Here is a 27,003-nt window from a genome sequence, read left to right as displayed (position 1 = left end):
ACGTGCCACTGTGAGGAATGTGCAAAATGCTCTACGAGGTGGTGCATTCTTTTAGACAGGGTTTACTAGTGTGAGACCCTCCAAGAATTCTAGATCTCTGGCCACCGCTGAGAAAAGCAAAACCCAGTGGTCTGACCACACTTTGTTTTCAAAAGGCCAAGGGAAAGATTTTCTGCCATTTCAAGTGCCCTGTCCCCAGCTGTCTCAATCTAACACCTGGAGAACAAGAGGAGCTGCACCTGCTTCTTACCTTTCTGCTCTGTGATCAGGTGCTGCACAATGACATCAGTCATGCTGTCCCGATAGGCATAACGGTCCTTGTAGAGCCCGTGAACCGTGCTGAAGATGAGCTGATAGAAGGAAATAGTGCCGTCCTGGCAGCCCACTACCTGCAGGGGTTGAGAGGTACGCACTTTCAGCTCTTCATGGACAATCTATTCTCCCATTTTCCAGGAATGCACACGAGTGATCTGATTGGCTGAACATGGCCAACTCTCAGTGCTTCCTGCAATGGTCCAACAGAATGAAACTTCCTGTTCTTACCACATAGTTGGAGTCAGGTTTCACTTTGCATGTCCACACCCAGGAGTTTTGCTCCCCAACAGTTCCAAGTCGCACTCCATCCTTGGTGAAAAGAGATACTTGCTTGTCCGATCCCCCAAGCAAAATGTACTCCCCTTTAGTAAAGTAGCTGACACAGCAAGGGTCAAAGTTCAGCGACCGTTCCCTCATAATCTGAGGAAAGAGAACACACACCAAGGGAAAAAATTCATTCCCAAATCCATAGTAACTACAATACAATGAAGGGCTTCTCCCCATCAATGTTTATGGGGAAGAGCTGAGAAAAGGAGAAAGCTGGCCAGCCTTATTGCTTGGGTTATCCCCTCATAGACATACCCTCGTCTTTCTCACCACAAGGTCAAATCTTCAACTCCCAGAGCCAGCGGCGTCTCCCCTCGTCCCACCTGACAGACCCAGGAGTGTGTGTCACTTCCTTGGCCAGCTTGGGATTATCTGTCTCCTGTGGCCCTCCACCACACAGAGCCTGAGCTATGGCTCGGCCATTCCTTCAGCCCCTCAGCTTCTTTTCTCTGTCCCTCACCCCATCCTACCTACCTACTATTTCACAAAGTTCAGTCTATACAAAGATTGTCCTTTAAATTCTGAAACTATGCCCATTCTACTTTTCTTTATAACTAATTGTAGAAAATATTCATTTGTTTATTTTTAAAATTTATTTATTTATATTGAAAAAGCAAATTCAAAGAGAGACAGAAAGATGTCCTGTCTAATGGATGGTTCCCTCCCCAAACAGCCGCAATGGCCAGAGCTGAGCAGATCTGAAGCCAGGAACCAGCAGTTTCCTGTAGGTCTCCTGCATGGGTCAGGGTGACAAGGTTTTGGGCCATTCTCCACTGCTTTCCCAGGCCACAAGCAGGGAACTGGATGGGAAGTGGAGTATCCAGGATACGAACCCGTGCCCATTTGGGATACAGACATTACAGTCAGAGCAGGATTAGCCAACTGAACCATCATTCTGGCCCCATATTTATTTATTGAAAGAGCAACAGATAGAGAGGAAGAAACAGAAAGAGGGACCTTCCACCCACTGGTAAACTCCCTTAAGGGTTACAACAGCTACACCTGGCCCAGGCCAAAGCCAGGAGCCAGGAACTTCATTCTGGTCTCCCAAGTGCACAGTCAAGATCAAAGCACTTGACTTGGACCATCTTCTCCTACATTCCCAGGTAAATTAGGAGACAGCTAGATAAGAAGTGGAACAGCCAGGACTTGAACAAGCACTATGATACAGGATGCTGGCAACACAAGTGGAGGCTTACACCAGCCCTTCTTCATAACTTTGAGACATAATTCATACACTATACAATTCACCCATTCAGAGTGTATAAATCAATGCCTTTCAATATAGTCACAGGATTGTGAGGTCATCATCTAATTCCACAACATTTTCATCACCCCTCAACAAACGCTATGCCTGTTAACAGTCAGTCTCAATTTCTCCTTAGCAATCACTAGCCTTTCTGTGTCCACATGCACAGATTTACCTATTCTGGATATTTCATCTAAGTGGAATGACACACCAGGTGGCATTTTGGGTCTGGTTCATCTGTGTTGTAGCATTGAAGGTACTTCCAAAAAAGTCATGGGAAATAGAATTAAATAGATAAGTTTATTTGGGTGCAAAAAAAGATTGAAGTCCACATATATTTGTTACATAATACACATTTTCCATGAACTTTTGTATATTAGTACTTCATCCCTTTTCACTGACAAATATTATGTCATGACATGCTACACCATATTTTACTTATCCTATCTTTTGGGTATTATGATTGGTTATGTACAAGCTTTTGCATGAACATGTCCTCATTTCTCTCGAGTCAATACCTAGAAGGGGATGAGCGTTATGGTCCAGGAGGCTAAGGAGCCACTGTGGTACAGGCAACCCTTATGGGAGTGACAGTTTGAGGCCCAACTGCTCTGCTTTTGATCCAGCTCCTTGTTAACGTGCCTGGAAAAGGAGCAGTGGGTGAGCCAAGTGCTTGGACACCTACTGTAGGACACTGGTACAGTTCGAGGCTCCTGGCTTTGGCCTAGCCCAGTCCTAGCTGTGGTAGCGTTTCAGGAAGTGAACCAGCAGATAGAATCTCTTGCTTCCTTTCCCTTTCTATCTGTAACTGCATTTCAAACAGATAAATACATCTTAAAAAATAGTAAAACAAAAACAAAAACAAACAAAACCCTCCTGAGCTTAGTGCCCTAGATCTTTCAGGCAGGTGGTCAGTGGTGCCAGCACATCCAGTCTCCATGCTCTCACTGATGCTGTTCTCCATCCTGTCCCGGCCTGGACCACAAGCATTCTTTCCCTCCCCTCCAGGAAACATCCAATCTCTCTGCTGGAGGACCGCATCCCCACGACTCCTGGGCCTTGTCCCCAGCGCTTCTCTCAACTGTTTTCGCAGTTACAGATTCAAGTTCACGTCTCTTCCACTTTGTGAATAAGATTATGGATGACTGAAATTATTAAGTCTGCTAAAGAAACTGTTAAAGAACTCTTAAAACCTGTTCTCTCCTTAAGTCGCATTTTCCTACTAGTAGTAAAAGTGAACAATCAATTGATCTTATTTAATGAACTCAATTTCAAACAGATTATAAAACATCTTAAATATCCATTGCTCTTTATGCTAATTCTCATCAACTAAACTGCAATTGTAAAATTAATACATTCAATTTTTCTTTCCTTTTTTTTAATCAATTTCAGATGCCTAACAACCAGGAGTTTCTCTGTTACTTAAACCATGCTGCTAAATATAATGAGAAAACTAAAAAATCTTATGAGTCATGGCACAGAAGGCTGGCAGCTTCCAGTAACAGCCTAGGAGCTCCAACTGGATCTGCCCTCCTGCAGGCAGCAACTAAAAATTCTAGACCAACGGGAAATAACCATGGGAAGGCACTGGAGGGCAGCCAGAGGTGAGCAGAAACCGGGCCCAGCACTGAGAGAGCTTCTCCTTTTTTTTTTTATCAACTGCTTTTGGCCTAGGGGCAGGCCTTATTAATACCATGCTGGATAAGGAAAAGACTATTTGAAGAGAGAGCAGCTGGAAAGTGAAATGGGAAATAAGAGAAAGGCAGCTGAGTATCTGGATGCCCTTGAACGTGTGACACAGAGGCTGAGCAGCCCAACAGCTGCACGGAAATTCAGCTGCCACAACTGAAAACACAGAATTCTGAGTCCAGCAAAGTCAACTGCCTGCTTACATCCTCTGTCTCGCTCACACACACACATGCATACACACACACAAACACTCATCTTGAGAGGGATAGGACAGAAAGGAGCCCACAGGATGCACCATTCACAGTTTTCCAGAATATAATCCAAAATTCCAAAGAACAAAAATGAAAGCAACAATCAAGAGAAAAGGCAGCCAATCAAGAGCGAGCTAAGCCATCCAGATGTCGGGTCAGTGCTGTGGGGTTGAGCCGCTGCCTGCAGGTTTGAGTCCTGGCTGCTCAGCTTCTGATCCAGCTTCCTGCTAACACGCCTGTGAAAGCAGAGAAAATGGAACAGGTGCTTGGGCCCCTGCACCTGTGTGGGAAACTGGAAAAAGCTCTGGGCTTCGTCTGGCCTGGTCCCACTTGTTGTGGCCATTTGGGGAGGGAACCAGCAATTGGAAGATCTCTCTATCTCTCCTTTCCTCTCTCTTTCTCTGTTAACTTTGTCTTTCAAACAAACATCTCTTTTTTTTTAATGCTAAAAAAAAAAAGGTACCCAGATGTTAGAATATACAAATGAAATTTTTCAAGCCAGCCTTTTAAACTATGATTAAGGATATAAACAAAAACATATTGATAATAAATAGGAAGAAACAAATAACCAAAAAGAAATTTTAGGACTGAAAAATATAAAAATTCACTGGATGATCTTAACAGAACCTACTAAAGATTAGAAAAGAGTTAATGAAGTTTGCATACTGAACGACCAAAAATTTCTAATCTGGTGCCTGGCGCAGTAGCCTAGTGGCAAAAGTCCTCATCTTGCATGCACCAGGATCCCATGTGGGCACTGGTTCAAATCTTGGTGGCTCCACTTCCCATACAGCTCCTTGCTTGTAGCCTCGGAAAGCAGTCAAGGACAGCTCATTGCCTTGGGAGCCTGCATCCGTGTGGCAGACTTGAAGAAGCTACTGGCTTCTGGCTTAGGATCAGCTCAGCTTTGGCCGTTGTGGCCACTTGGGGAGTGAACCAGTGGATGGAAGATCTTTCTATCTCTTCTTCTCTCTGTTAATCTGCCTTTCCAATAAAATGAATTGAAGGAAGGAAGGAAGGAAGGAAAGAAAGAAAAAGAAAGGAAGGAAGGAAGCAAAAAAGAAAGAAAGAAAGGAAGGAAGAAAAAAACAGAAAGAGAAGAAGACCTTTAATCTGAAGGTCTCACGGAACAAAAAAGATTTTAAAACGCAGAGGGTATCCCCGGGAGAACAGCAAAGGGCTAAGCTAACTGTGATCAGCGTCCCAGGAAAGGGCAGAATGCAAAGGGAAAAGCATTTGAAGAGAGAATGGCCAACATAGATCCAGATCCAAAAATCTCAGTGAACTCCAAGTGGAAAAATGTTAACAACGCTCCTAAACATTTCAATATTGCTTAGCAACTTCATAAAAACCTTACTGTTCCATTTATGATCAGAACCATAAAATCATTAGTGCAACTTTGAAATCGTTATTGCAATCTAACCTGATAGCTATTCTAATATGGATTCTGGCAACAGTCTCCTGGGTTCCAAACCAGAGCTGGCCCCAGTGTGCCCTTCAGAAAACTATTGGACTGCTCTGTGACTCAGTGGCCTTGCACAGAGGAAAGGTGAGTAACAGTGCCTGCCTCTGAAGGCTGACACACTGAAAGAGTTAATCCTTTCAGAGGGTTTAAACAACGCCTGGAATGCAAGGGATGTCAACTGCCACTATTAAGTCAGATGTTTTAAAACATTACAAACACTGAAAATGCCAAAATGACACAAATTATACCTAGGTCTCACATAAAATTCTGAGTTTGATTTAGTTCATCATCCTATAATTAATTCTGAATCTTACCAGTTAAAAGACACTTGGCCACCAAGATAACAGTGCTACTTCCTAAAACCAGTTGCAGTTGCCATGTCAGCGGACTGAGGTCGCTTATCAGTCAGAAACCAAGGGTCACAATGTAAGCTCTCAGGCTGAATAAATGCAAGAGAGTTCCCATGGCCCAAACATAATGTTGAGCACTTTTTTGAACCGTCATTATTATGACAAAACACCACCCCACCCCTTCCCCCCACTGAAGTGTGTTTAATTTGTTCCCAGGAATCTTGAAGACCCACACCCAGGGGCTGGGGCACAGTAAGTGTGCTAGTAAGTTTTTGTTGGATTAATGTGCACACATTCGGTGGATGGACAGATAGTGCCAGGGAATCTAACGGCAACAGCACAAGGACAATGAAGGTTTGGGAAAAATCAGCCCTGGGGACCAAGAAGGCACTTCATCACCTATAACCTTCAGTTTTTTATTCAACTATTGAAGAAATGACCAATGGTAAGATACGGACAGGCAAAATGGCCACAAAGCTGGGCTCCTCTCATCCCTGGAGCTCTTCCTCTCACATGGCGCCACACAGCGGAAGGCTCCAATTTCTTTGTTTCTTATCTGCCTGTCTGTGGTATGTAACCCATGTCCACCACCGTCACACTAATCTTTGCCATTTCCTGGCCCCTCCGAGGTCATCCTGCCACAGTCTTCTCTACTGTTTGCTCTAGACTCCACAGAAATGAGGAATTGTAAAGCAAGAATCTTGCCATCTAGGACTCCTAAACACCTAGGCGTGTCTTATGTTCAAGTCCCTTATTCACACTCGTCAGGTTCTTTACACTGATGTCCCCATCATCCTCTCCAGCTAAATCTTTGATTTGCAAGCTCTGGATCCAGTCACCCTGACAACTTCCTGCTGTCTGAATTGTCGAATAAACTCTTTCTTCCTTACTTTGGAATCTGCCACTTCCTCTGCTTGCAGCATCCTTTCCAGTGTCCCTCTGCTTAGTGATTCCTGTTTACCCATTAAAAGCTACCTTTACGGATTTCTCATCTCTACCAACCGGAGAAGTCACCCTCTATTGTGTTCCCATAGCTGCACACCCATACAGCTCTTAAGTTAATATACGTAATATACTGCACCATTTGCTGTCAAGTTATGTCTCTACCAGCCTATGTCACTTATACTGCTCTGTGTCAGCAGTTCCTCTAGCTTAGAGCTGGTCAAACTGATTACTCCTAAATGGGACTGTTAAAATGAGACAGGGCCCAGTGCGGTAGACTGGTGGCTAAAGTCCTTGCCTTACACATGCCAGGATCCCATATGGGTGCTGGTTTGTGTCCCAGTGGTCCCATTCCCATCCAGTGCCCTGCTTGTGGTCTGGGAAAGCAGTCGAGGACGGCCCAAAGCCTTGGGAATCTGCATCGGCATGGGGAACCTGGAAGAAGGTCCTGGCTTCTGGCTTTGGATCAGCTCAGCTCCAGCTGTTATGGTCACTTGGGGTGTGAATCAGCAGATGGAAGCTCTTTCTCTCTCTCTCTCTTCCTCTTTGTATATCTGCCTTTCCAATAAAAATAAATAAATCTTTTTAAAAAAGAACGAGACAGAGGAAGGTCAGATTAACAGCTAATCTCTGAAGTGAAACTGACCTGGCTTTCAATAGCAGGCTCCACTCACTAAGCAGGATCCAACAGCATTTTGTTGTTCTAGGTCTTAGTCTACTCCTGTCTGAAAAATTAATAATGAAGGTCCCTACCTCACAGGATTTAGAAGAATTCAATGAGATGAAAGCATATGAAACCCTGAGTGTGGTACTTGGTATGGCAGTAAATGCACAGTAAGCAGGAGATATCAACAACCATGGGTAACCAATAGCACAAACTCAGAAAGTGAACACAGGCTCCAACAGGCATGACTGTGACCGGGTTAGGCAGAGCTCCATACCTGTTTTCCACTCAGTTGGTAGAAGGAAAGTTTCTGTCCCCAGTCAGCCACAGCCAGGACGTCATTATGATCCTCTCTAATCAACAGAAGACAAAAGAGGTTAGGAGGGGCCACGCCTGTTGATGAGTGCAGCCCTAAAGGTTCAACAAACACAGGAAAGAAAACCCTGGCTAGGCTGTCAGGCTGCCAAGCGTTGTGCAGCTTTTCTGGGGCCAAAATTTGTAATTAGTCCTAACCCATCAATCAATCCAGTGGGATGTGCTACTTTACTGAAGCCCTGCCATGACAGAGCCACAGCTGCACTCAAGAAACTCCTCATTCCAGAACCTCCTGGGGGGCGACGCCAAGCACCAGCAAGGATACAGACCCAAGAGTGACTTTCTTTTGCACACTAGAAAATGAGACAGCAGAGAAACTATCTTTTGCAGTGCGATGGCATGGACTACCTGATCTGTGAACCAAGTGGAAATTTGCATCTTTTAATAGAAGATGGAAAATCAAAAGTAAAAACTGGTTTCTATTGCATTTGGGGTCCTCACAAAGATAAACTAGTTTCTGACTGGATCTAATAGAGAAGTGGGCTCTCTGAGAACCAACAATTGGCTGTCTTTGAAACGGAGAACCTCTGCAGACTGGTGGAGGCTGGGGAGCAGGGTACCAGAAATCAAATACAGGTTACCAGGAATCTCATTCAAGACAGAGACATTCCTAGTCTTTGAGGTTGAATCTCGATCTACTTCACGTTGTTAGCTCCAGCCTTTCAGAGTCCTGTGTTTGCAGTTACTAGGAACGTCACTGAACAGGCAGACACCGGGTACAGCCTTGCTCAGAATATTCAGTCAACAGTGGCAAAATAGCAAATGTCACAGGCACTGATTCAGAATTAAGGCAAAAAAGAAAGTTGGAGAGAGATGTCGGTAGGAGGGGACCTGGGGGTGAACCTTGCGTGCCTGACACTGAAGCGCCCTGCCTGGAGTCCTCCTGAACAGCCCACAGATGACCTGGGCTGTGCTCAGCAGGTGGGAATACGGGGTTTATCTTTCTAACTCTTTCCCCCATCCCCTCACAGTAGGATTCTTTAGCAAAACAAATAATCATGTTGAACAACTAAAGGGATGCTCTTGTTGAAGCCTATCCCTTCCTTCTCTCCCTGTCCCCCTTTGCACCCATGATCTGCAGATTTTCTCAAGCAACCTCAAGTACCCCATACACAATCTGGAGCATCCAAGCTGGACCACTATCGTCCCATCACAACATCCTGTCTACTCCAGCTTTCCCCACTCCCACCTGCCCATGTTGGCTTTACTGGTCATCATCTCAACTGAAGAGAAGAAACAATGGTTGGACAGCCAGGACTGCGGTGTGAGGACTGGGCAAGGTGAGTGGAGTGCTTCTTGCTAATTTGTATCCTAGCAAATACAAGATAGGTGTGATGCAAGACAAGGCTCAGAAATGTGCTCAGTAACAGAGAAAGTGCTAAATGAATCTCAGGGAATTCATGCAAGGACATAGGATTCAGGCATTAAAAAGCATGTTTCAAGGGACTCCCAATGTTACTGAAAAAAGGTCACTGGACGATGTTAAGTAGGAAAAAAGGAAAGGAGGATAGGATTTAGCTCATGATATGAACACACTAAAAGACTAAGATTGGCCTGGCAGTGTGGCCTAACGGCTAAAGTCCTTGCTTTGAACGCGCTAGGATCCCATATGGTTCTAATCCTGGCAGCTCCTCTTCCCATCCAGCTCCATGCTTGTGGCCTGGGAAAGTAGGCAAGGATGGCCCAAAGCTTTGGGATCCTGCATCTGTGTAGGAGACCCAGAAGAGGTTCCTGGTTCCCAGCTTCAGATCGGCACAGCACCAGCCATTACGGTCATTAGGGGAATGAATCATCGGATGGAAGATCTTCCTCTCTGTCTCTCCTCCTCTCTGTATATCTGACTTTGCAATAAAAATAAATCTTAAAAAAAAAAAAGACAAAGAAAAACACACCAACACACCAACAGTGTCTTCCTCAGAGAATAAGGTTTTATAGACAAGTTCAACTCTCTCTCTTAGACTTTTGAGGACTTGCGACAGTTTCTCAAAGGACCAGGTGATCACCTCTACACAGGTTTTAAGAGTGTGCTTCCCTGTGTTGTAGAGGTGTCACCAACAGTTCCTCTGAACTGCTCCCCTTGGCCAAGGAGTTCCACAACAGCATCTGTCCCAGAAGGTTCGCAGGGGGTCTGGGCCCTGAGGAGGGTTCCTGCTCCTAGGACACACTCACAAATTATCGTCCTGGGACTGTCATCCTCTGCCTCACTACCCTGACTACTGTATACTGCTCACTTCAGAGTGGAAGGGACTTCCTCTGCATCCTTGTTCTCTTTGTTCATCTAGAAACTCACCCACCAGCTGCAGACATTCTTCACAATCACATTGCCTTAACTAACTAAAGCTATAATTTCAAAATCTGTCAAGGAGCTCCTGCACCCCACGCGGAAGAGGAGAGCCACCAGGTATGATGGGCATCCTGCTTCTCATGAATTAAAAATGGTAGCCTGAAGCCACAAAGATATCTGCAGCCACAAAAATCAAACAGCAGGAACTCTGAGGTGGACTAATGGCCTCTGACGGCATCAGACATGCATGATACGGTCTAGGCCGGGCACTGCTGTTCAGGAAGGAGCATAACAAACTGGGGAAGGAAAGGCATTCAACTTAAAGAACCTTCCAACTCAAGCAGGCATCTGCCTGGAGAACAATAATGGGGTGCTAATTAAGTCCCTTAGTCTGCATTCAGAAAACTCCAAGGAGGGGGTTGCCAATGGTTTAATTAACATTATGGGATTACACAAAGGGTACACAGAGCTACTAACCCACACAGACATAGAAGGGAGTGTGTAAGGCCTGTGAGGGTAGCTGCCAACTGTGCACTTTCAGGATTTGAGAGATGTTCCTAGACTTAGTTTGGGGCTTTTCGGCAGGAGCAACAGAAAAGGCTCATGGAAAGCTGCTTATTAACAGATGGACATATATTCTACCCAGACTTGGGAGAGAAGAAGTGCAAAAAGGAAAAGATAAAAACAAAGGCACAAAAAGGGCCCAGCTATTGATTCATAAGGAAATGGCCCTTCTGTGTTTCTCACAAACCCTCACCCGCACGCGTGCACCTGCACCCACGCGTGCACCCACACCCACACACCCCATACTCTTTGGGCTGGCCTAGATAGCTCAGCTGTTTGGGCAAATCTCTGGGATTCGTTCCAAAACTCAAGATATGTTCTTCAAAAATTCTATTCAAAACAGACCAGTCAAGTGAGGTGAAAGAGCTTTGTATGGAGACCTCAGGAAGAGAGAAAAAAACTCAGGCTGCTGAGGAAGCCCCTCCCCCAAGGGTGTCTGTCCTAGGAGGAGCACGGTTGGACCATACCTGGAAGGGCTCCAGCAGATGGACCATATCGGGGAGAGAGAGCCCCCCGGCCGCTCGATCTTCACTTTCTCCTCCCCATTTTTGTTCCGTATGCTGATGACCCCGTTGAACATCCCCAGAGCCAGGTACTGACCGTCATTCGTCCAGCTGAGCACACAGCAACACAGGGCATGGGGAGAAGGAAGGCAACACAAGGTGAGCCCAGTGAGGATGATGCCACAGTTTAAAACAAAGTCTCATCATTCCTACTGATGTAAAATCAGAACACCAAACGGAGCCCCTTTCCTGGAATCAGCAGTGAGACCGGACGTGAGCGGTGCCTTTCCCAGAGCTCCACAGCCCTCTGCGCAGCTCCCCTTCGATGGCCCTCAGTTCACGCCTGCCTCTCAGGGATGCCCCCACTCCCTGCTGCCAAGCACCTTAGGAACTGACCCTGGGCACAGTCATGGGCAGCTGGGGAAGGCGAAGGACTAGGGACAGACTCTCTGTCTTGGCGATCCCAGCGCTGGAACATGGTGTGCCTGGAGGGAGCTGTTCACATGTTGAATGAAGGGCTGCACTCAAAGCCGAGCAAGGAGGGCCTTGACAGAGTGGCCTGCACAGCACGCGCCATGCTGCAGCTTTTGTACCCGTCAGTCTGTGTGTGTCTCACAGGAGTCCTCTCAAGTCAACCTTTTTATCCTCATTTGTCAGACCAGGAGCCTGAAGTTCCATCTCCGAGAGATCTGGTGACTTTCCTGAGATCATGGAGCCCGTCAGTCTAGCATGTCCAAGTCGGTGCTGTCCACACGAGCTGCCTGGACAAGGACGGCCTCCTTTCAGAGAGACCATGTGGCAAAGCTGCACACGGAGCAGGCTTGCTGCCAGAAAATGGCAATAGTGCAACTTGGAGTTCTCCACTGCTAAGGATCAAAGGCCCAGGACTTCCCATCAGGGAGATGAGAAAGCAGAAAAGAAGGAAATGAGGTGAAATAAACGGGATTCTGAGAGCTTGTTTTGAAGACACAATAAAACCTATTTCAAACCTGCCCTTAACTTACCCGCAGCAGGTGATCTTGCTGCTTGATTTGTATTTGGGGACAGATTTCTGTTCGGGAGACCACAACCCTTAATAGGAAAAGAAAGACAGGCTGATTGGAATACTACTCAGGAATGAAAAAGAACAAACTACCGATGCATACAAAAACTCAGATGGGTCACATTTCCAGGGACTTTTGCTAAGTAAAAAGGCCAATCTCAGCAAGTCCTATCTTTCAGTTATAGAACATTCTTAGATGACAAGATCACACAAATGAAGAGTTGCATGGTTACCAGGGCTTAGGGACAGTAAGAGGTCAGGAGGGTGGGTGTGGCTCTGGAGCTGTTTAGTGATGGAACAAGTCTGTGTAAGGGCACTAGAAATCCACACGTGTGATCCAATGACAAAAGCACGCAGCCAGGCTCTGCCAGACCCAGTTTCCTGATTTTGATACATTACGTAACATGCACCCATTTGGATAAACTGGATGAAGCATACAGGAAACCTCTCTGTACTATCTTTGCAACGCAATGAGAATCTATAATTATTTCAAAAAGAAAAGAAAGTAGCTCGGTGATGTCTAGCCAACTTTTCAGAGATTTAACTCCCAAAGGAATGACAGCTTCTCTGACCATAATGAGGTCATTATAACCAGATCATTTTAGTATTAAAAGTAATGAGTTATGGGGAGGGAACAACAAGAGAAGTGATGAATTATGCTTCCTGAAATTCCAGTTTCCTCACCCAGGTAGACCTCCCCCACAGCACATGACTTTGGGTGAGCTCTGCCCTATCCAAGCACACTGGTCACCTTAGGCTGGCTCAGCGCCCCAATATCAGGTGTGTCTGCAACAGAGGCAGATGTTACTCTCTGCCAGGGCTGTGAAGCATGATGAAAAGAAAAACCTAGTGCACAACTATATTTATACAGCCAGGTGCCTGATCAAACAAGTTGTTTTTTCCTTTCTTCCACAGTGCAAAACACATCCCCCAGACAGCACCACCTGTGAACATGTCCTCTGCACTCCACTGAGCCAGCTAGAGGAAACTCCTCTCCCGGGGCCCCTCCCTCAGTGGTGCCAGCGACAGCAGCTCAGTGGGGCCCTGGCCTGAGTCCAAACTCCACTTCTGCTGTACTGCTCTGTGACCTCCAGTGATCACCAAACTGTTCTGGGCTGCAGTAAGGGAGGCGATGAGAATTTAACCTGACTTCAAGGGCTGAAAAAGAGCATAGGCCCACGACACTGCAAGCATTCAACAAACATGATGACTTAGTATATTTTTTTTTTCAGTCCTACCATCCCACAGGGTTCCTTTAGGGTAGAGACTTCTTCATGGTTTTAATGGCAGTGAATCATTTGAGAAAATGTTAAAATTTGCAAACAGCAGTCCCGGCAGGCATGGTGACTCCACAGGCTAATCTCTGCCTTGCAGTGCCAACATCCTATATAGGTGCTGGTTTGTATCCCAGTTGTTCCACTTCCCATCCAGTTTCTTGCTTATGGCCTGGGAAAGCAGTCAAGGACTGCTTAAAGCCTTGGGCCCCTGAACCCACACGGGAGACCTGGAAGAGGTCTTTGGATCACCTCAGCTCTAGCCATTGCAGCCACTTGGGGAGCAAACCAGTGGATGGAAGATCTTTCTCTGTCTCTCCCTCTCTCCATAAATCTGCCTTTCAAATAAAAATAAATGAATCTTAAAAAAAAAAAGTAGCAATCTCTTCTCACTCACTTACACAGTATGGTTTCAACACCACTATCTTTTTTGGAACTCAGTGAAGTAATTGGGTTGAAGGGGTGGGGAATGTCATGTTCCAAAGCCACAGGAAACTGCACTCCTGAGGGGGTCAGGCCTCTGACTCCCCATCTAATGCCTATTCCAGCGGACCCATGACCTCTTAGCAAGAAAACACCTGAAGGGGTTGAAAACTGAAGTTGCCCTTCAATGGAGAGGGTCTACAAGCCTCGGCCCCAGTTCCCTCCCTGCTCCCTTGAGACAGGTCGCTGCTACCTCCTCTATGCCAATGCTATGTGTGGGGCCCAGGCATTCAGCCTTCAGGAAGGACAGTGACAGCCACCCAAACAAGCTACGATGACACACTGTACAACCACGCTCAAACGCTAGCGAACTCCCCAGCCCCGAGTGAACTCAGAGTTAAACTGTTCCTGCCAGGTGAGGTGGGTAACACCTCCCAGAGCTGGCAACATCAGCCAGCTATGCAGCCTATGCCCTGTATCCTCCCTCTTCTGGGTCCCTTCTTGGTGTCTCCCATGTCTTGCTAGACTCAGGCTCATTATTTACTATCTTGGATTCTTCACAGTTCAAAGAATGACTGACAGCTTCCCATCAACCAATGAAGATACAGAAATACCACTAAGCCTCAGGCAAAGCCACCACCTTCTGGACCAATTCAGTTTCTCCAGGACAAGAACTTGAGAAGCAGAAACCTACCAAAGTCACTGGAGGAACAAGAGGCCAGCTGGTGGGTCACAGGGTTGTAGGAGACGCTCTGTATGGAATCATTGTGCCTGGAAAGTAAACAACTACAGATTATTATATTTTAAACCATAAATGTCTTGGTGGCTACAAATGAAGATTCTAACAGTGAGACCGCAGCTTCTGACTTCCCACCACAAGCAGGAGCAAGTGCAAAACAAAAAGCACAAGGATTAATGCTTCATCTCCCCCAATGCCCTCTGTCATTCCCTAATCATTATCCTGACCCAGCTAAAACACCACCTCCTCCAATGCCATCATGTGGGACCCCTCCACTTTGTAAACTGATGAGAATACAGCAGCATGCCTGGTCTGATGCCAGGCACACAGTAAGTGCTGCATTTACGGCTGCTGCTCTTACTGTTTTTGTGGAAGTCTGGAAATACAAGATGGAGGTGCAGTGAGAACATGGCTAACCAAGATCCGGAAACATGGCAACCCTTAGGTAAAAATAAAAATTGAGGGAATTATACACCATGCATGGCATCTTAACTCCAGTTTTATTGTTTTTTTTTCTTTTGAAATATTTACTTCATTTATTCTTAAGATTTATTATTTTACTTGAAAGTCAGAATTATAGAACAAGGGAGAAACACAAAAAGTTTCCATCTGTTGGTTTACTCCCCAAATGACCACTACAGCCGGAGCTGGGTGGGCATGAAGCTGGGAGCCAAGAGCTTCTTCCCAGTCTCCCACGTGGGTGCAGGGACCCAAGGGCTTGGACCATCCTCTGCTGCCTTCCCAGCCCATTGAACAGGTGAGGACAGGTTGGGGGTGGGATGGAATGTGTGTTGTCAGATGAACCGATATGAGTTGCATGAAAATCCCCAGGCAGGCTCAGGCCTACCTGACAAGTGCTCAGGAAGCATTCACTTACTCACCAGCCACACTTCCTAAACCCACCCTCAGCTTCAGCAGTTCTTCCTTGCATCTTTCCTAAGGGCTTTTACTAAAATTACTCTATAAGTGGCAAAAGAGTAACAGCACACCCCTGACTCACGTGTACTTGAGGATGCCTTCGAGCTTTGATGTCCAGATTATAACACTTTTATCAGCTGATCCAGAAGCAAAGCGCTTGCCTAAAAGTTTTTAAAAAGAAAAGTCTCACATATATTATAAACCAGCATTTCCCAGTCAGGCAGAATCTCCTAAACAACTTGGTTTTTAAGAACTTGGTCTAACAAAAATAAGTAAAAGAACTTGGGGGTCAACTTCTTTGCTGCTTGTTGTGAAGTCCTGGGAGGTGGGACTCTGGAGTGAGAGTGCTTGGGTTCAAAGCCTGCTCTGCACTGAACCAATAAGATGTGCCAAGGGAATATGATGTGCAGGCATCATGTTCTGTGCCAAGAGCAAGAAGCAGTGACGAGAACACAGGAGTTCTACTCTCATGGCATTTAGTCTAATGGAAGAAGCAGTCATTCAACTGAACTAATCCACATAATGTGGTAGGAAGATGTTGAGTCCCATGAAAGAACTGGGGATGTCATTTATTTTTTATTTACGAAACTATGGACAACAGAGGATCCTCTTTCCCTTGCTGAAGAGCCTGCTTCCCTAAGTTGCCCATAATAGTCACTTGCCTATTGCAACTTGCTATCCTACAATAGTCGTCTTTTCTAAAAATCTGCTGATCTGTCTTTTGGGGTCTCTGATAAAACCAGACAGAACTGGCCACAAACAATATTGTAACTGGAGCCTGAGCATATGACTCAGACTGCCCAGAGAACAACCCAGTGGTTCATTATAATGTGGGTTTTTTCTTAAGCTTTAAAAAAAAAAAAAAAAAAGATTCATTTTTACTAACAGGGCAGATTTACAGAAAGGAGACAGAAAGATCTTCCATCCGCTGGTTTACTCCCCAAGTGGCCACAATGGCAACAACTGAGTCGATCCAAAGCCAGGAGCCAAGAGTCTCCTCCAGGTCTCCCATGTGGGTGCAGGGTCCCAAGGCCTTGGGCCATCCTCTACTGCTTTCCCCGGCCACAAGCAGGGAGCTGGATGGGAAGTGGAGTAGCTGGGACACAAACCAGCGCCTACATAGGATCCTAGCACTTGCAAGATGAGGATTTAGCCAACGAACCATAATGCTGGGGCCATTTTTCTTAACCTTTTAAATTGAAAAAAAAAAATTACTTGAAAGGCAAAGTGACCAAGAAAAACAAAGAGATGGGTTGGGATGATTACAGGAACTGGGAGAATAAAACCAGCTGATGGAGAGGGTGGGGGCACGTGTCCCAGTGGCCGCAGCAGGACACACAGGTCGGTCCCGGCACTGCTGCAAGGGCTGCACAGGGGCCGCACAGGGCTGCACAGGGGCCGCACAGGGCTGCACAGGGGCCACACAGGGCTGCACAGGGGCTGCACAGGGGCCGCACAGGGGCCGCACAGGGCTGCACAGGGGCTGCACAGGGCTGCACAGGGCTGCACAGGGCTGCACAGGGGCCGCACAGGGGCCGCACAGGGGCTGCACAGGGTTGCACAGGGCCGCACAGGGGCTGCACAGGGGCTGCACAGGGTTGCACAGGGCTGCACAGGAGCCGCACAGGGCTGCACAGGGGCCGCACAGGGGCCGCACAGGGGCTGCTCTCCCTCATGGTCATCTCTGGCCCTCCTCCCTCATGCTGGCAGGCAGCAGGTGATGAAAAGCATTGGCCCTGAACTCAGTCTCCGAGTCCAGAATGCTAGTGATGTCACTGTGACCTGCGACAAGCTATTGGCCATCTCTCTGCTTTCATTTCCTCCTCTGAGAAAAAGGATGTAATAATAGTATTTACCGCACAGTTGCACAGGAGCACACATACACACACACCACTACTGCCACTACCACCAAGTACTTAAACATCACCCAAAACAGAATCAATAATTTTAAAAAGTAGCTATTATGGGATAAAGTAAGCTAAAGCCTCTGCCTGCAGTGCCAGCATTCCGTATGGGCGCTGGTTTGTGCCTGGCTACTCCACTTCCAATTCAGCTTCTTGTTTATGCCCTGGGAAGCAGCGGAGACTGGGTCAAGTGCTCCAGCCTCTGCACCCACTTTGGAGACCCAGAAGCAGCTCCTGGCTTTGAATTAGCCAGCTGCAGCTATTACAGCAAATCTAGGCAGTGAACCAGCAGGTGGAAGATCTCTCTTTCTCTCTGTAATTCTGCCTTTCAAATAAAAATAAACTAGTTGTTATTGCTGCCATTATTTTCATGTTTTCATGTTGTTTTATATTGTTTTCCTTACATACATACAAAAAAAAAAACCAGTAACATCTTACTATCTTACTTTTGTAGCCTGGTTACTCAACAAATACTTGCTAATATTTATGGCAGAAACCGGCACACTTAAAAAGTAAATTCTATTTCTATTCCATCTCTATTTTCCGGGGAAGAGGCCAAAGCCATTAGTCATCACATACATGTCATGAAGACTAAGGGACCTGCAGTGAGAGCAGCAGGCTAAGGCCTAACTGCGCCCGTGACAGCTCCAAGCCGCAGCCTGTCTTCTCACCAGGTGCTCCCAGGCCCGCTGGGTTGTTGGCAGGGTCAGCTGAGACAACATGTGCTGTTAGACACTCCACAAAGTGCTGTTCAAATGCCACTGTCAGCAGGTCACACTCCCAACAGCCTGCGGGTCCTTAACCGTGTTACAGGTCAAAGACTCCCCTAGACTTACAAATTGCTGAGGCCCAACGGCCTTGCTACGCTCCTGAGCCTTCTAAAATGAGGCCCTGGACCGGCCCACGTTCCTCAAAGGTTTCCAGGACAAAGCAGAGACAGTTCAGCTCTCTGGGTTCCCCGCCACGGGTCTCCCAATACTACTATGAACTCAAACTCAAAACATGCACCAAAAAAGTGTTTCTACCATAGGACAGCACAGCACTATCCCAGAAATTCTCTCTCCTCTGTCCTACAGCCTCAGTGTTCCTCAAGTGCAACATGTCTAACAGAACCCCGATCTCGCACCACAAGCCTTCCCCACCTACAGCCTTTCCCAACTCGGTGGAAGGTAGCTCCGCTCTGTCATTCACTGGGGTCAGAAGCCTGGGAGTCATCCTTGACCTCTTTGTTCACATCTTGTACCCATTTCCCAGGTGACTGTTGGCTCCACTTTGAATCCTGATTACTTCTCAGCATTTCCAACGCCCACAGAGGTCTGAGCAGGGGCCACCCTTTGCCTGGATGATGCTTCCTTGTTTGTCTAACTGATGTCTTCCCGCCTCTCATAAGCTGCTTCCAGGAAGCAGTGAAAGGGATCATTTCAAAAATATAAACCAGATCTCATCTCTCCCCTGCACAGAAGCTTTTAGCAGCCTCCCGTGGGAAATGAAAACCAAAGTCAGAATTCTTGCAAGAGCTGACAATCCGGCTACCCAGTGCACGTCAGCTCTCCACCCTCTTCTGCTACTCGTCCCCCAACACTCCCTCTGCCCAGCTCGTGGCAGGTGCAGCCCCACCTGAGGGCCTCTGCAATGGCTCTTCCCTCTGCCCAGAACTCTCTTTCCCCAGACCCCCACTACTTCAGGCCTTCAAGTCTTTGCTTACCTGTCTCCCTCCCCATGATGTCACCCTCACCCCTCTACTCCATACTGCCCCACCCGGCACTCTCAATCCTCCTTACTCTGTCCCACTTTCTTTTTCCATTTCACACCTTCCAGCATTCTCATCCCCATTTTTTAAAATGTTTATTTACTTTTCATCTTCTTGAAAGGAAGAATGAGGGAGTGCAGATCTTCCATCGGCTAGCCCACCCCTGCCAAATGCCCATATTAGCCACTGCTTTACAAGCCTGAAGTGAGATGCCCCAAACCCGATCCAGTTTTCCCACACAGGTAGCAGGAGTTCAAGGGCTTGAGCCATTAGCTGCTGACTGGACTGTCATGATCCATCAGCAGAAAAACGGATCCCAATAGCTGGGACTAGAACTGGCATTCCCATATGGGATGCAGGCCTCCCAAAGTGGCTTACCCTGCTGTGCTACAATGTCCACCTCTTTCTTATTTACAATGTACATGTCTTCCCTCAGTCCCTCCTCCTTTGCCCCCTGCCCAGTGGGCTACAAGCCCCCCAAGAGCAGGGACTTTTCTTTCTTTTATTCTCTGAACAGCACATATGACCTTCAATGAAGGTCTGTTGATCTGAATGACACAATCAAAATCATAAGCAATTTTACTTTCTTCTAAACCTCTAAGCTGTATTATGGTTTATATTAAAAAAAAAATAGTAAAGAGTAAATGGCTAAGAAGGAAATGGGTAGCCCTGAGGCTAGAACAGACTAGACACCCAAAGCAATCTCTCACCATCTTTTGCATATGCCACACAGTACACGGTGTCTTTATGTCCCTTGAGCGGCTGAAGTAAGGTACCGTCGGAAGTGTCATACACCTGAAAAAGAACAGTACAGATCATCTACGTGGTATCTGTCAGAGTTCTTGCAGGACTGCTACTGCTGTTTTTCATCAAACAAAAAACTGCACTGTGAAAGCAGAACACACATATGACTGAAAGTCGTAGAACCAAGAAGTGGCGGTCCTGATTCCTCACACAGTGACCAGGAACCATTAGTCTTGGATACAAAGTCTACGAATAGCACCTTCTGCATCATGATTACATATTAGTGCGAGTCTTATCCCGTTATAACAACATCATACACATACATTTCATGGTTGCAATTCCGTATTTCATATCCATAGATGTTTCATATGTGTTACCTGAGCTGAGGGTCTATAAGTAGAGGGAGTGTTATAAAACCCACCTGATGGGGATTTACGATCTATTGGAGCTGTACAGCATCTGCAAACACACAGAGCTCCAAAAACAACACACCACCAGAGAAACAGGAACCAATGCCCTGACAGGGTCAAGAGTACTGCAAAAGGTACACCTTGCAAGAGAAACTGAAGGGATCCAGGCTGCCTACCCTGGCCTGGAGAGAAGTCTGCAGAACACGTTAACTACAGTGGTAAGATTCTGTAGTCACCTTCCAGAGAAAGGGAGATCATTCGGTCTCCAACTCTAGAGACAACAAAGAGGAAGTGAATTTACGCGGGAGGAAGGACAGCTCAAACTGAGGTTTTTAGGTCAAACATAAAAAGTTCTCTGAAAATTACTTTTATTCATTGGGATAAGTTCCAGGGGGAGCGTATGTTCTTTGAAAATATGAAAAATAGGACAGCATCCATATGGAATTGTTTAGATATGCCAGGGCCTAAAAGTTGGGGTCACGCTATCTGGCTTCCCATGGAAGGAGAGGGCCTTGAGTTCTGTTGCTTCCATGTTTCATGGGGAGAAAATAGGAATTGACAACAGCCCAGTTTCAAAGGCATGTGGATTAATTGTCTTCAACTTTTTTTATGGGTGTCTCAAAGTAAAAAGGAAAAGATTAATGATTCCAAAAGAGGTTCTGTTCACAAGTCCCTATCTGATAGACAGTTTACTTACCTGTTTTAAATAGCCTATTTCCTTCCCTATTAAAAAGTAATGACTGGTTTTTCCGCCCTTGCCTTTTTTATCTCAAAAGAAAAGGTCAAATTTCAGAGTACTTACAAGAGGGAGTGGGGGAAAGCACTTAAAAAGGAAACTCAGACAAAATCCTACCAGTAATCTGTTTCCTGCAGCCAAAATCAGTTGAGTTCCATCAGGCTTAAAGGCGAGGTCATATATACTAAACAGGAGACAAGACAAGACAAAGAGACAATTAGGAACCCAAACCATGGAGTCCACTAATGGCCAAGAAAGCAAACTTTATTTCCATTATGAAACACTGTGCGTGCATGAGGAGAAAAATAATGGCTAGGAATCACATTTGGTTGCAAATTCCATTCAACCACCACACCTTGGCAGCCCGTTAAATCATTATCCACAAGGCAGTTAGCTCTGTGTCCCAATTTCCTCTTGTCCAGAAGCCAGCCGTCAGAAATAACTCAAAGGGTCAGCAATTGAGGGCACTAACTCTTCTGAGAACACCATTACAGGCTAGACAACCCGAGATCTGTGGGGGCCAGTAGACCTGCACAGATAGCCAAAGCACTACCAAATACAAGACCAGTGGCTCAGTCTCTTCCTGCCCTCAAGGAAATTTCCATTCAGTGCGACACTGTCCCTGGTTTGTTTTTACAGGGCAGGAAACTAAGGCAGAGAGGCCAATTGCTCCAGTACTGTTACACAGCTGGCGGATGGAGAAGAAAGAACAAGGTGATGGCCACATGCATTGCAGCCCAGCATCCTCTAGGATGAAGCAAACTCGCCTAGGCCCTGAGTTCTCCAGCTTCCTCTGTTTTCTGGAAGCAGACCTGGGCCTGTTTCTTTGCATTTCCTTTCTTGGAGCCCATGGTAAATGCGGTTGACACATTGCACATTTAGGGGAGGAGAGGGGTGCTAAGACAGTTTTTTCTTCCATCTGAGTGTCATCCTCACCTACGAAACACAGTAGCCCTCTCCCCTCGCAGGGTGCGCCAGCCAGCCTTGCACCTAACAGCTGATGCCATGCTGTGATGGGGTATGATGCAGCCTGCACCTCTCACGTATAGTTGCTCTTAGTAATGTGGTTTCTTTTCCACCCTGGACACATTTGAGCTCATCAAAGCAGTTCCTATGTGGCCTCGTTATAAAGGACATTTCTGATTTGATCTATCAGGGAGTCACTTTTTAAGAAAGTTGACTTACCTATTTGAAAACCAGCATTGCAGAAAGAGGGAGCGACTGAGAGACAGAGCTCTTTCACCTGCTAGTTCTCTTCCCAGAGGGCTGCACCGGCTGGGCGGGGCTAGGCCAGGAGCCAGGAGCTTCTTCAGACTTCCCGTGTGGATGACAGGGCCCCAAGCACCTGAGCCATGGTCAAATCCTTTACTCAGGCCATAAGCAGGGAGCCGGATTGATAGTGGAGCAGCCAGGACTCAAAGTGCCCACATAAGATGTTGCCACCTCAGATAGCAGCTTTTCCCATTATACCACAAAGGCAGCCCCAGGAAAACACTGCTGAATGCCCCAACTGGGTCAAGCCTGACGTGAACACTTATTTTCCAGGAAATTCCTTAAATTTGCCTTCCACAATTCAACAGAGAGGACTGATTTACTCCAAATGCACACTCTTCCTACCCCTGGACTCTGTATAATACATCATTGAACTGAATTATAGTGTCTTACATTTTCAATTCTAGATACTATCTTGCCTCTTTAATCAATCATGCAATCCAAGGCCATGGATCACATTTTACACATTTATGATTCATTGCACTGCCCTACACACACAAAGAACATAGAACAAATGAAGAAGCTGATAAAATTTCCTCTTACGGGCCAGTGGCACAGTGTTGCCGGCTGAGCCTTTAGCTGTACACCAGCATCCCATATGGACTCTGGTTTGAGTCACAGTGGCTCCACTTCCAATCTAGTTCCCTGGTAATGGCCTGGGAAGACAACAGAGCAGGGCCCTAGTTCTCGGGTCCCTGCACCCACGTGGCAGACCCGGAAGAAGACCCAAGCTTCTGGCTTCAGACGGCCCAGCTCCGGCCATTGCAGCCATTCATGAAGTGAACATGCAGATGGAAGATCTCTCTTTCTCTCTCTCCATCTCTGTAAATGTACATTTCAAATAAAATGAAATAAATCTTTAAATGTTCCTCTCAAATCCCTCAGGGCTTAACGGCATCACAAAAGCTCAGGGTTGGAAGGGACTTCAGTAGCCCTGACTCCCCAACCAGAGCCAGAGGTCCACGGGAGCAGCCGCACAGCCACTGCTGGCGGGCTCCCTGCCAGGGCTCATGGGGCCGCAGGCAGTGAGGCTGGCTCTTCCCACTGCCCCCTTTTACCAAAAAGCTACACTATCAAAAGCTGCATCAGCAGCCGGGGTGAATCCTCTAGCCAGCCATTGTCCTGTGCCAACTTTGCACCCAGGCCGCTCTACGCAAAGTCCCACGGTGCCTCTCCAAACCCTACACAAGCTGACCCAGCCCCATGTACTTGTTTTGCCGTCTTAGACAAATCGTGTCACCTCAATAAATCCCAGTCTTCCTATGTAACTGGGATAACAATTCCACCTCAGGGGTTGCTGGGGAGATTAACCAAGAGAACGTGTGCATGCATCCGGCCTGCGGCAAGCACGGAGTGAACATTAGCCGGTGGGAATGGTAACAGCCGAGAGCAGCCTGAAAAAGGGGAGCGGCCCAACACAGCCCCATGGACAAGAAGAAACTGTGGCACTGTCTTCAAAAAATGAAACCAGAAGTCAAAGAAGAGTAAGAGAGCACTGGCAAGGAAAAAAGTGGGGGCTGAACTGCAAAGGATAAACTAAAACGTGGGAAGGGCCACGAAACCAAACATACAATCTGAGCTGGAAGGTACATGAAGGCACTGTGGGTTGGTGAGAGGTTGAACAGAGGACACAGTGACAGGTTCCCCACAGCCTGTCGCCACATCAAGATTAGGCCAGAAGCAAGAGAGAGGCTGGATCAGTTAGGAAAGGCTAATCTTTGACATTTTTGAGTTCTACTGTCTTTAAATATATATATATACACATATTTATTTTTGTTGCAAAGTCAGATATACAGAGAGGAGGAGAGACAGAGAGGAAGGTCTTCCATCCAATGATTCACTCCCCAAGTGACCCCAACAACTGGAACTGTGCTGATCCTGGAGGAACTTCTTCCAGGTCTCCCACGCGGGTACAGGGTCCCACGGCTTTGGGCTGTCCTCAACTGCTTTCCCAGGCCACAAGCAGGGAGCTAGATGGGAAGTAGGGCTGCTGGGATTAGAACCAGTGACCATACCGAATCTCAGCGTGTTCAAAGTGAGAAGTTTTGCTGCTAGGCAACTGCGCCAGACTCTACTATCTTTTTTATAGATCTTTGTTTTGTTCTCATTCTGGGTGACCAGCTGGCATGCCCAGCTGCCATCTGAACCCTCTAGTCTAACAGAAGCCTATAATGAACCAAAACCCTAAACCATCAATGCTTGTTCATCGGTCACTCATTCATTCATTCATTCATTCGTTCATTCATGATGGATATATTTATTGGTTAAATTGTAATAACTACAAGCATGTGACCAAGCTTTGGAATAATCTGGATATAGATCAAACATAGCCACTGTTTTTTTTTAAAGAGTTTAAAGATTCCTAGGACAAGCAGCTTATAATAATAATGATAATGATAATAATAATTACAACAACTCTTATTTATACTTGACGGACTCTAAGTACCACAAGAGAAAAAGGAACAGAATTCCATGCCAGGGGTTGAAAACACAGCAAATGAGGCTGCGCTGGGCCAGCAAATGTTTTGTTTGGCCCACATGGTGTTTTCTTTTGTTTTTTCAGACTAGGAGCCAACATTTAAAAATTAGGACATTTCACACAGAAACCCAGATTCCCAGCTTCTGGTAGAAATTGGAAGATCTGAGCACACGGGGCGGGTTCCTGCATGGTGGGGCTTGGCAGGAGCCGGGCAGCAGCTGCCTGCTGCAGGCCGAGCAGGCCATTCCCACTGCCCACAGTCCCCGCCGCTCTCCACCAAAGACAAACGTGCAGGTGCTGGCAAGCACCGGTTTACACTGTTGGTACTTTGATAACAGATCGTGGAGTGCTTTTTTGTTTTTGTTTTTCACTCCAATCTCTGCCGAAAGTAGAAATGAGAGACACACACCGGGAGAGCCATGTGTTTCAAGCCAAGCAGGGTACAGGACAGAAGAACAGGCTAAGAAACACGAACAGTTCCTTGTGTCTACTACGCAAATAATCATCTCATGGATGTGACATGCCTGAGCCCTGCAGGCATTTGTGTTTGCCACTTCTGAAACAAGCAAGAAAAAAGAAAAATGACTGTAGTGGGCTGAGGGCTGTTGCTTTTGAAGTGAAGAAAACCTGGACTTGAAAGCCGACTCCATCACTTACTGCATGACCTCGGCAAATGACTGACCCTCTGCGCTAAATTTCCTCCTAGGTAAAAGAGGGGTAATTACAGTAGTTACCTCAGCAGGCTGCGGCAAGCTGACGATGAGCTAAAGGAGCCTTAGTGTGCAGTCGGCGCTGGCCGCAAAGTCATCACTCGCTATTACTCATGCAGCCACCATCTCCAAAGGGACCCTTAATGGATGCTCAGGCCTTCATCACGGGATGAGGCAAGAGGAACGCATGTGCACAGAGGGAGCAGGCCCTCAGACAGAGCAAATGTCAGAGGCTTCCAGAAGCCAAAAGCCGCTGAGCTCTGAGAACTGTCTGTGAGGTTGGCTATCTCCCATAATGCATCTCTGGGATGGATAGATTGAGATGAGCTTTTTTAAAGTTTTTTCTTTGGGCCCAGCGGTGTGGCCTAGCGGCTTAAGTCCTCGCCTTGAACACGCCGGGATCCCATATGGGCACCAGTTCTAATCCGGGCAGCTCCTCTTCCCAACCAGCTCCCTGCTTGTGGGCAGTCGAGGACGGCCCAAAGATTTGGGACTGGCACTCATTTGGAACTCCAGCACATGTAAGGCAAGGATTTACCCATTAGGCTACATCATGGGGCCCGGATTCAGATGAGTTAAAATGGCACAAAATATGGTAGACTCGTAAGGCGAGGAAGTCGTGCTCTGCCACCGCCCACCGTGGCACCTTTGTGACTGTACTTGTGGACAAGGCAGGCCTGGGCATGGAGGCTCCCCAGTAACAGTGTGGAGGAGATCCCTGTGCAAGCGCCTGGGGAACTGTAGCCCCCACTACACCCTTGAGGGAGACCCCACAAAACTCCCCATTCCTGGCTTCCCACCTGTCCCAACCCTGACCTTGACTGGCCATGTGGAGAGTGAAACAGTGGGTGGAAAACTTCTCTCTGCCTCTCCCTCTTGGCAGTTCTGCCTATCCCAATAAAGAATTTTTAAAAAAACGTTACGGTCACTTCGCACCTAATACTCCTTTTCTGTACACGGATTACCAAAGTTTCCGTGTGAAACATGAAAAAAAAAAAAAAAGAACCCACACTTACAGAAATCATCAAGGTTTAATCAAGAGCATGGAGAATACGCAGATGTAGCAAAAACTATCCTTGTGGGAATCGCTGTTGGGAGCTAAGATGAGCCCAGTGCAGATTTCTGCCAGGGCGGTTTCGTGATTACGTATGAAACCGCCTCACAAGGCCACTGCTCCCGTAGTTGGTGCACTTTGCGCCCTCTCCAAGCCTCAGTTTCTCCTGACAAGAGGGGGTGACCCCGCGGGCCCCCAGACCCAGAGCCCAGGGCCCCCTGCCCAGGCCGCAGGCCCGTTGCCCTTGGCGACCGCGCAGGCTCCCACTGTCCCCACAGGCTCCAGTCCTCCCGGTCCTCCCGGACGGCGCCCGCTCCTCACCACTGCTCGACTTTATCTCTCCACGTCAGCACGGCCCTCATCGCGGTTTCCCTCACGCCTCGAGCCCCTCCTCCCCGCCTCAGCCACGGGTTCCCCTCGGCGAGCCAAGTCGGCTACCCGCGCTACCCCTGGCAACGCACATGCGCAATGAGCGGCGCGCGAGGGCGCACAGCTCCAAGTGCGCATGCTTGAAAGGGACCGCCCGAAAAGCCTTAGAAGCCCAAGATGGAACGGAAGCCCAGAGACGTC

The 27,003-nt window shown here is 47.1% G+C and overlaps 1 protein-coding gene across 4 annotated transcripts in view; it reads right to left on the bottom strand.

Annotated features, from left to right (window-relative positions):
• The window catches only part of IFT122 (intraflagellar transport 122), a 68,066-nt gene extending 41,134 nt beyond the window's left edge, over positions 1–26,932 (bottom strand). For 2 of the 4 annotated variants that reach the window (XM_040995233.1, XM_040995234.1), the window contains exons 1-10: positions 26,755–26,932; positions 21,036–21,102; positions 19,739–19,823; positions 15,457–15,535; positions 14,412–14,488; positions 11,983–12,049; positions 10,943–11,089; positions 7,530–7,605; positions 544–735; positions 251–389 (exon numbers count right to left, since the gene is read on the bottom strand). In XM_040995233.1, coding sequence (XP_040851167.1) covers positions 251–389; positions 544–735; positions 7,530–7,605; positions 10,943–11,089; positions 11,983–12,049; positions 14,412–14,488; positions 15,457–15,535; positions 19,739–19,823; positions 21,036–21,102; positions 26,755–26,795 — 970 coding nt within the window. In that variant the 5' untranslated portion in view covers positions 26,796–26,932. Of the gene's footprint in view, positions 1–250; positions 390–543; positions 736–7,529; positions 7,606–10,942; positions 11,092–11,982; positions 12,050–14,411; positions 14,489–15,456; positions 15,536–19,738; positions 19,824–21,035; positions 21,103–26,754 lie in introns of those variants that run through there. The other 2 variants (XM_040995236.1, XM_040995237.1) reach the window with 2 other exon arrangements.
• Between the last annotated feature and the right edge of the window lie 71 nt (positions 26,933–27,003).

This window comes from Ochotona curzoniae, unplaced genomic scaffold, assembly GCF_017591425.1.
Source record: "Ochotona curzoniae isolate NIBS_2020 unplaced genomic scaffold, NIBS_Ocur_1.0 contig_908, whole genome shotgun sequence".
NCBI classification, from domain to species: Eukaryota; Metazoa; Chordata; class Mammalia; order Lagomorpha; family Ochotonidae; genus Ochotona; species Ochotona curzoniae.
Note: the sequence above shows the minus strand (reverse complement) of the source record. Positions and strands in the feature narration are given on the sequence as shown.